The following is a 9,121-nucleotide window of genomic DNA, read 5'->3' as shown; positions in this document are numbered from 1 at the left end:
ATCGCCTGTAACTCCGTGATAAAAGGACGTAGCAGGAAGGTATAATATGTTCTATGTTTTGTCCAAATGATGTCGGTCTATGGTCGTTTCACTCGGAGAAAACTGGAATGTTTCATTCGTCCCTCATTTCAATCGTCCCGGTTGTAGGCTACATTCTCTTCACTTTCTTCTATCTCCTATTTTTCTTCGTCCTGCAAAGCACTTTTTAGCTTCGGTTTTTAAAAATTGCTGCTTAGGCTACACAGTAGGCTACATTAGGTTTGCCTCTATTTGCTGGAGTCAGTGTATGCCGCCATGTGGATGTTCATCCAGAGACCTCGCCGCCTCTTTTTCTGGTTAACTCCGCCCACACCGAGCGCTCAAACCGGCTATTGGTTCGAGGCACCGTCCTGCCCACTGGGGGAGTTTATAACTCAATGTAAAAATAAAGCAGCGGAAACCGACAGAGTGGTTGTTATTGGAGCCTGCACGGTGGAGATGTTATAAACTGAAGAGAAGAGTTTCTTACACCTTGTTCCGTCCATGAAAGAAGCTGTAAAACCGTCCCCACCGTCACAATGTGGAAACCCGCCGCCTGTGGATCAAAAAGCAACTTCAGCTCAGCAGCTGCCGCCGCGGTCACCTGTCTGCTCGTGACCGGGATGCTGGTCGTTACTGTCGGACAACCGAGCAGCGGAGACCCGGCGGAGCCTCTAGTTGCTGCAGCGACGAGCGGAAATGTTTACTCGGCGTATTTCAGAAAACTCACCCGGGAGAGGCGAGCGATAAGCGACCCTCCTCGGAAAAGCGCTCCCCTCGGGCCGGTGGAGCATCTTTCCCCGGCCGACCTGTTCATAGCGGTGAAGACCACCGGGAGATATCACCGGCAGAGACTGCAGCTCCTGCTGGACACCTGGATCTCCAGAAACATGCAACAGGTGAGCCTGGCGCCTTATTAGAGGTCACCTGATACCCTGTCAATTGGAAACAATTCAGCCGCATGTCATATAGGAAAACCTCAGAGATCAGATGACACATAAACCATCTTATTCATAGCCTACTTCATAAAAATGGCCTTTTAACTTAATAATAAATCAACAAAAACATGATTTGCACATGACAAATGCAGCTGAAGAGAAATAGGTTAGGCTACTACATGTCAATGTGAGTCCAAATCATTTAGAAAGTGAATAATCATTAGCCTTTATTATGTTATTTTGTGTAGGAGAATAAACAGGATGCCAATACTACTTTTAATTTACTTGATTAAACTTGAGATCTTGTGTTGTGTTTATGTGATTTATCAGCAGGTGAAGGGTTACATGAATGAACATTTGTCCAGTACCCTCTTCTAATTCAAGATCAGAGCTCAAATGCACATGATCTGGCCTTATGCAAAGTGTGATCCTGTGACCTTTGTAAATAGTTCCTATGTCAAGGGAAGTTGTAAAATAAAGGTTTCCCTCATCTCCTGCTGCAATTGCAAGTGAGTTATAAACCATTAACCCCCTGAAATGTGAGTGGGTCCACAGGCTCTTTGATCCAGCGAATTGTAAAACAGAGATAGAGGCCTTTGTAATGTATCAGAGGGAGATCTGAGGACTAACAGGCCGACACTGCTGCTAACGTGTTGACATTATACAAGCAGGGGACATAAAGAGGAAAGACTATACTGTAGGACTCCAGATAGATGAATGGGCCCTGGATTACATTAAGTAGTCTCAATGAGATGATGTTTCAAGGCTGGAAATACAACAAAACTATTGTTCAGTTGTAGTTTAGACCGTCATCAACATGCAGAGACCCACTGTGGTGCGCATGATAAAAAACAGCTTCAAACATCATAAAAGCTGTGATGTCATGGCTTTGACATAAAGTTCTTTGCGGCTTTAGAGGTGGAAAGAAACAAAATACAAGTACAATTTTAAGGTATTTGTACTTTTTGTTCATCTTTCAACTTCTATTCTACTATATTTAAGAGTGAAATATTGAATTTATACACCACCAGAATTATGAGACAGCCGTAGTAACTAGTTATTTTTGCAATACAGATATTGCAGTAACATGCAAAACCTCTTCTGGAAACTCATAGAATATGGTGCAATGCTTATAAAATACCTAAAAGCAGTTAAAGAAGTTAAGATTATTCTCCACCTGGACCAGGTTAAACATTAAAATGCCTCTTACACCTTAATTCTAACCCTAACCAGTAACTTAACACTGAAAGGAGCCATTCTTCAGCCTCAGTATTTTTGCTTAAAATGACCTTAATGATCACCGCTGATTGTTGCTATTTAATTTTTTGGATTAATCTACTAATGATTGCAGCCCTAAATCTGAATTCTTCTTCCTCAACTGATCATAGATAGATAGATAGATAGACAGACAGACAGACAGACAGACAGACAGATAGACAGACAGACTTTATTCATCCCAAACTGGGTAATTACTGTGTTACATCAGCAGGTATAAGATACACATCCATACAGAATTACAAGAAATAAAATAATAATAAATACAATAAAATACCAAAACACCTCAAACATATAAGGAATGAAAACAATGTGCAACATATATACAATTATTTGAAACCCTCTTTTCCTCGTCATTAAACCACCAGCCCTGTGATCCAGAGGAGTTGTAACATGACTACTGGATTTGAGAGAAGGATGTTGAGCCTCACAGATAAAATATTTGGGATCAAACGGTACAAACAGACAGCTTTTTGGTCTGAATCACGGTGGAGAGTGAGTCAAAGATGAATCTGTTGCTGCAAAACACATGGGAATGTGGTAAACTGCACCCAGCAGCTTCAAAGCTCGTAATCGAATGCAGACATGACCGTGGAGCGCACAGCGGTCGCTCTAATTCCCATTTAAACCTCAGTGTTTGAGGAAGGTCTCATCTCATCTCATGCTGCACAGAGACTGTTGACATGTAAATAGAGCGTGTGTGTGTGTGTGTGTGTGTGTGTGTGTGTGTGTGTGTGTGTGTGTGTGTGTGTGTGTGTGTGTGTGTGTGTGTGTGTGTGTGTGTGTGTGTGTGTTACAGTGTCTGACGCATTTCTGCATCTGCTCTCACGGTCAGGTGTGTGTAACTCAAACTGTTTCCCAGACACACCTCTATTCTATGAGACTGCTGAGTAATGGAAACACACACACAAACACACACACACACACACATTCTCATAGTGTTACCTTCACAAACACAAATGCCCTGGGAACTCACCAGATTTCTCATGGGAAGTTAAAAAAGTATCTGATCACAAGAGTAAACACAGAGACACCACTTTCTCCTGCCTCAGTTGTCGTTGTTACCGCTGTTTCCTGTGTTGTAAAGCTCAACTCCTGGAGAAACCCCACCCCACCTTCAACTCCACTTTTTCCTCTTCACTCTGACCCCACACTTTCCTCCTACTGCCTTCCCAGCATGGCCCAAGCACACGCTGGTATGACACACACTCAAACAGACTCAGAAGCTGACTGCTCTCTAGAGGCTTAAGAGGCTCAGAGTGGGAAAAAAAAAGACTGACGAGAACTCACAGCTGGCTGAACACACAGATATGTTTTTCTCTCTCTAACAGAGGCGGTGATGTGATCACACAGTACTTGGACCAAAGATTTATGATTGAATTTGTGCTGCATGGCAGGAAGGTTGCAGAGTGGAATCCCTCTGAGCCTGGGCTTCTGACTGGGGGAGTGTGTTCAGGAAAGACAAAAAGTATTAGGACATATTTTCTGTTCTTGTTCCTGTACTCCAGCACACTGGATTCAACGTAAAACATTGACTATGAGGTTAAAGTGCTGACTTTTAGCTGTAGTTTAAGGATGTTTACAATCATATGAACAAAGTATGAATTTTAGCTCGTTTAGGGGACAGAAAGTAAATAGACAAGTTAATGCAAACTTGAAATTAAGCCATTATATTTTTTATTTGGTGTCAAGTCCTTTGCAGTTAATTAATGTCTGAAGGCTATTGTGTACAACATAAGCAGACTCTTGGCATCCTCCCTGCCGATGTGCTGCCAGGCCTGCACTGCAGCAACTCATTAAGTATTGATCGGTTGGTTTGCAGGTCGAAAGTCGACTTGGCATCGATGTTCGAAAGAGAAACTGTTTTATAGACTTCAAGGACACATATAGTCATTGTCTTAACAACATTTTAAAGACAATATTTCACTGTCTTTACTTTCCAACCAAATTTAGCCCAGTTTTACCTTAGACACCTAAATATTTGTATCTATGCTAGCAGCATTGCTCCAGGGATGCCAGTGTCAGTCTGTCAAGTCATGCTTGAAATATCTCAACAACTATTGGATAGATTGCTTTAAAACTTTTTGTACACACATTCATTGTCCCCAGAAGATAAATTGTAGTAACTCTGGCGGCCCCTTCACTTTTCGTTGAGCTCCATCATCACATCAGCATTTTAATTTATCAAATACGTTGGTTTATAACCAAATACCTACAAAACTAATGACATTCCCATCAGCCTCAGCTGTATTTTGTGTTTAGAACTAATTAGCAAATGTTAGCATGCTAACACGCTAAACTAAGGTGGTGAACATGGAAGCATTATACCTGTTAAACATTGGTTTGTAAGCGTCGTCATTGTGAGCATATTGCTTTGCTAGCTTTAGCATTTAGCTCTAAGCAGTGCTGGGCCCAAGTGCAGCCTCACAGAGCCGTTAGCCTTTCTGACGACACTTTAGTCTTGTTTCACCTGCACATCACCAAACACATGCATACTGGGCATCATTACCTCGTGTTGATTGTTTCGGGGAAAGTTTTGGCTTCAGTTTATTCTTCAGCAAGTGAAAAAATGTCACTGACTTGGACAAAAACATTATACTGCTATGAAAGCTCTTCGGATACATTGTCTATCTGTTCAGGACCATTATCCTGCTGCATTTTCCTAGAATTTGGGGGCTATGTATAAAAAAGGATTAAACATTATCTACTGTTTACTCAATATGGATGTAAATAGCCTAACATTAAAGCTGAGATTAAGCAGTTTAATCTCATTGTCATTGTTTCATTTCAAATCTGTTGTCCTGGGATACAGAGCCAAGACAATATTTACAGACTTCGCTCTGGATGTGCACCCAGGGTGTGTGTTCACTTCCTGTGGAAAGTTGAGGGGTCTACACGGCTTCCTGAGTGCGCAGTGACCCTCAACCCTGTCACTCATCACATAAACACTCATGTACACACTCACACACACACACACACACACACACACACACACACACACACACACAGCTACAGAGTTGAGACCAGCTGCTCTGCTGCTGATAGACAAGAGGCTTACCTTTGTCTTGGCCTCCATCCAATATTAGCATTGCTTGCTTGCGTGTGTGTGTGTGTGTGTGTGTGTGTGTGTGTGTGTGTGTGTGTGTGTGACAGAGGAAACAGGTGGAGTCTCACCTGAGATCATAAACTGTCTCCAACGGACCATGATGGTGGAGCAGTGAGTGCGTCTGTACGATGGTGTTTGTGTTTCCCCGCTGGCCACTAAAAGCCGCTGGAATAACATGAACATGGTGTTTGTGTTTTTTTCCACAGACGTTTGTGTTCACTGATGGAGAGGACGAGGAGCTGAGGAAAAGGATGGGTGAGCTGCACACACACACACACACACACACACTCACAGAGCAGTTTTGCTGAGTAGCAGCCGTGTTATCTGCAGTCTGTGAGCAGGAAAGCAGGAACCAGGCTGCTGACTGGGCAATACTGTGTTTCCATGAAGTGCAGGAAGTCACTTTAGTTTTATCAACAGGCCTTTCCTCATCTTACTCATGGAATTGTTTTACTTTCAATGAGGTATTCTTCTCGCTATCGGACACATTGTACAACTCAATGCAGAAAAATGTGTAATTAGGATATTTATTAGCTGTCGGCTTATATTAGGATTTTTAAATGGCTTTCTTGCTTCTGAAACGAATATTTAGTCAAAGTTGCTTCATCAAATGCGTTTTCTTTTCTTTTCTTTTCTTTCCTATTATAATTCTAACACTGTGTCAGGGTTGGCTATTGATTTTTGTTTGATTTTTATCATCAGGAGCTCACATGATCAACACCAACTGTTCCGCGGCCCACAATCGTCAGGCCCTCTCCTGTAAGATGGCTCTGGAATATGACACTTTTATTAACTCTGGCAAGAAGTAAGACACACACTCCACACACACAGTAACACTTGCCCTAAACATACGCCAAGAGCATTTTACTAACCGTCATCTGTCGCAGGTGGTTCTGTCACGTCGATGATGATAACTACCTGAATGTCGGCTCCCTCCTAAAGCTCTTGTCTCAGTACAGTCACACACAGGATGTTTACATCGGCCGGCCCAGCCTCGAGCGACCAATAGAGGCCACGGAGAGGCTCGGCACCACTGAAATGGTAAATGGTTTATTGGTTGATGATTTACTTTGCAGGTGCTCAGACAGCAGCTTTGATTCCGATTAGAATCCTACAGCTTCACCTCCTTATTCCCTGCTCTATAACTAAAATATGAATCTAAATCTCAGTCTTGAAGAAAACATTCTTTAAGTTGCAAAGGTGTTTAAAGAAACATCAGTTCAGTCTGGTTTTCTCCTGAGCTCAAGTACCCACAGAGTGAGTCATTCACTGATCCAAAGGCTGAAGCACAACATACGTATGATTACAGAACATTCACTCGTGCTGTGTGTTTGTGTGCAGAAGCAGGTGAGTTTCTGGTTCGCCACAGGAGGAGCAGGATTCTGCCTGAGCCATGGCCTCGCTCTCAAGATGAAACCCTGGGCGAGGTAAGTCTTCACTTCACGATAAATTATAAGATATCTGTGCCACTGTTTCAGGTTTCATCATAGAACCTCTTTTCTTGCTCTCTGTACTTCTTTCTCTGTCTAGTGATGGCACCTTCATGGCGACAGCTGAGCACATTCGCCTCCCGGACGACTGCACCGTTGGTTACATCGTGGAGGCGCTGCTTGGCGTGAGCCTCATCCGATCGGCATTGTTCCACTCCCACCTGGAGAACCTGGGGCTAGTGTCAGACATACACAACCAGGTATACACACACACACACACACACACACACACACACACACACACACACACAGACTCCCTGATCTGCCGACTGTCTAAACCACTTGTGTTGTTGTTGTTGTGCCCCTTTAGGTGACTCTCAGCTACGGCACAGTGGAAAACAGCAGAAACACTGTCAGCCTGAAAGGACCATTTTCAAAAAATGAAGATCCTACGAGGTAAAATATCTGTCTATAAGTTACAGTACAAAACGGTAAAACATAAATGGCTGCAACTAATGATTACATCATGAATAGTGAGAAGTGCACACTTTCCAAAAGCCAGGTGATGTCGCTAAAAATCGCTTGTTTTGTTTGACCAACAATACGACATGCAAAGAAATTCAGTTTACTATCACATAAGACAGAGAAAAGCATCAACTCCTTATGGTTGAGAAGCTAAAATTAGAAAATGGCATTTTTGCCTAACTAATTAATAAACTAGATCATTAAATTAGCTTCTGTCGATCAACTAACCATTTACTTGATTCGTTGTATTTTTAAATAGACCTATGCCAAATGCTTATGAAGAAAAGGATGAAACTTTAGCCTGTGAATACGAGTCTGTGATGCTCAGTCTAACACAAAAGGCGACCTCTGAATATTTACAGTACAGGGGCCGTAACACATCACCGAGAGGAACTACACTCGTGCTGACATTACAGGCAAACCAAACAATACAAAGGATAAAACACACTGATCTTATCTTAGCCCTTCCTGACATTAAGGGGATTTGTTTTTTTATGTGTCCAGCTTCCCTTCTTTCTTTCCCCTTCTTTGCTTTGTCCTCTAGTCAGTAATTGTAACATTGTGTAACTGAATTGTCATTATTTCTGTAGCTTGTCAATAGACACTGGTGGCAGTGTGCCTAGAGGGTGAGAGGGAGGGCTGGAGGTAATGGCATACGCTTGTTGACCTATTGATGTACTGGTTAATTGAAAAAGATTAAAAACCTATTTAAGTAATAAATCAACTTATTTATTGTGTTTTTGTATATATATTTTCGCCACAGTCCTGCAGCTGTTCAGTCTGTTTGGGGAAAAGCTTTAAAACGTGTGTACTACAATTCCGCTTTATGTAAGCGCTTCTCGTGTATGTTTTACTACTATGACAAGCTTCCTGGCTTTGTTCATTGTGTGTGTGTGTGTGTGTGTGTGTGTGTGTGTGTGTGTGTGTGTGTGTGTGTGTGTGTGTGTGTGTGTGAGAGAATGTATGCACACGGCTAATTGTATTCACAGTCTTATTTTGAAATCCCCAGTTGCCGGCTTCCAGGCATTGTGACACTCATTTCCCTCTCTTTCTCAGGTTCAGGTCGGTCCATTGTCTGCTGTACCCAGACACTGCTTGGTGCCCCAGGCCCTGGCGACTTTAACACCGACAGACCGGTGGAGGAGGAGAATGAGTAAATGTCTGGCTTAACTCAATTTTCTCTGATTGAGGAGGAAATCACTGCAGACGTCCAGGAATACAGAGAGGGAGTCTGACCGCTGCCCTCCTTTGACTCACCAGTGCTGAAGAATCTCTGAAACATTTGGACATAGATGTTTTCCTCACACCCAACAGCAGTCTGAGTAGTAGACTGACTTTTTATGAGGGACTACAGTTCTGTTAGTTTAGACACCTGAACTCTGACCCGGTGAAATGTTGTTGGGAAGAGAAGAAGACTTAAGGTCAATATTCTTGGATGGCATCTTTGCTGTTTTTAGATCCTGAGGGTGGCACGATCCTGAGGAAAAGCTCTGTTGTTACCTAAATCCAAAGGATTTATCCTCTGTGCGTCTCAGTGGAGCCTGTCAGACCTGCCTCATCTGTCCTCTTGTCTAAGCTCGACATCCATCAGCCTCAGCTGCACCTTCTCACGCTCCGTTTTCAGCTCTTGTTTGTTAGCTTTAGCTGTACTCCGGCTCAGCTGTGCATTGAGCTTATCGCCATTATAATATGTAACATTTAATATTGAGATTGTTGAGATATTGTGATTTTTGGTCTATTGGAGCTTGTTTCTTTATTTTTTTAGCCATCATTTAATCAGTTATAATAACATTGTGCTCACCAACGTATCTGTTGAGATCTAGGTATAG

At 42.6% G+C, this 9,121-nt stretch overlaps 1 protein-coding gene across 2 annotated transcripts; it reads left to right on the top strand.

Annotated features, from left to right (window-relative positions):
• The first annotated feature begins 420 nt into the window (after window positions 1-420).
• LOC116043029 (beta-1,3-N-acetylglucosaminyltransferase lunatic fringe-like) lies at window positions 421-8,861 on the top strand. Of its 2 annotated transcripts, XR_004897182.1 has the most exons (9): window positions 421-917; window positions 5,544-5,592; window positions 6,040-6,142; window positions 6,225-6,378; window positions 6,679-6,764; window positions 6,868-7,027; window positions 7,138-7,223; window positions 8,349-8,614; window positions 8,689-8,861. XR_004897182.1 is itself a non-coding variant. In XM_031289525.2 (8 exons), exons 1-8 carry the CDS (start codon window positions 558-560, stop codon window positions 8,413-8,415), a joined length of 1,065 nt encoding a protein of 354 aa, XP_031145385.1. In that variant the 5' UTR covers window positions 421-557; the 3' UTR covers window positions 8,416-8,861. The 2 variants fall into 2 exon arrangements, 1 of the variants encoding a protein (XP_031145385.1); XM_031289525.2 differs by having other exon boundaries at window positions 8,349-8,861.
• Window positions 8,862-9,121: the final 260 nt, after the last annotated feature.

Source organism: Sander lucioperca, chromosome 4, assembly GCF_008315115.2.
Source record: "Sander lucioperca isolate FBNREF2018 chromosome 4, SLUC_FBN_1.2, whole genome shotgun sequence".
Taxonomy (NCBI): Eukaryota; Metazoa; Chordata; class Actinopteri; order Perciformes; family Percidae; genus Sander; species Sander lucioperca.
This window is presented reverse-complemented; position numbering and strand designations above follow the sequence as displayed.

Coding starts and splice junctions, on each gene's coding strand:
- LOC116043029 (XM_031289525.2), top strand. CDS start 558: ATGTGGAAACCCGCCGCCTGTGGATCAAAAAGCAACTTCAGCTCAGCA. Junction 5,593..6,039: donor GGAGCTGAGGAAAAGGATGG/GTGAGCTGCACA, acceptor TTTTATCATCAG/GAGCTCACATGATCAACACC. Junction 7,224..8,348: donor AAAAATGAAGATCCTACGAG/GTAAAATATCTG, acceptor TCTCTTTCTCAG/GTTCAGGTCGGTCCATTGTC.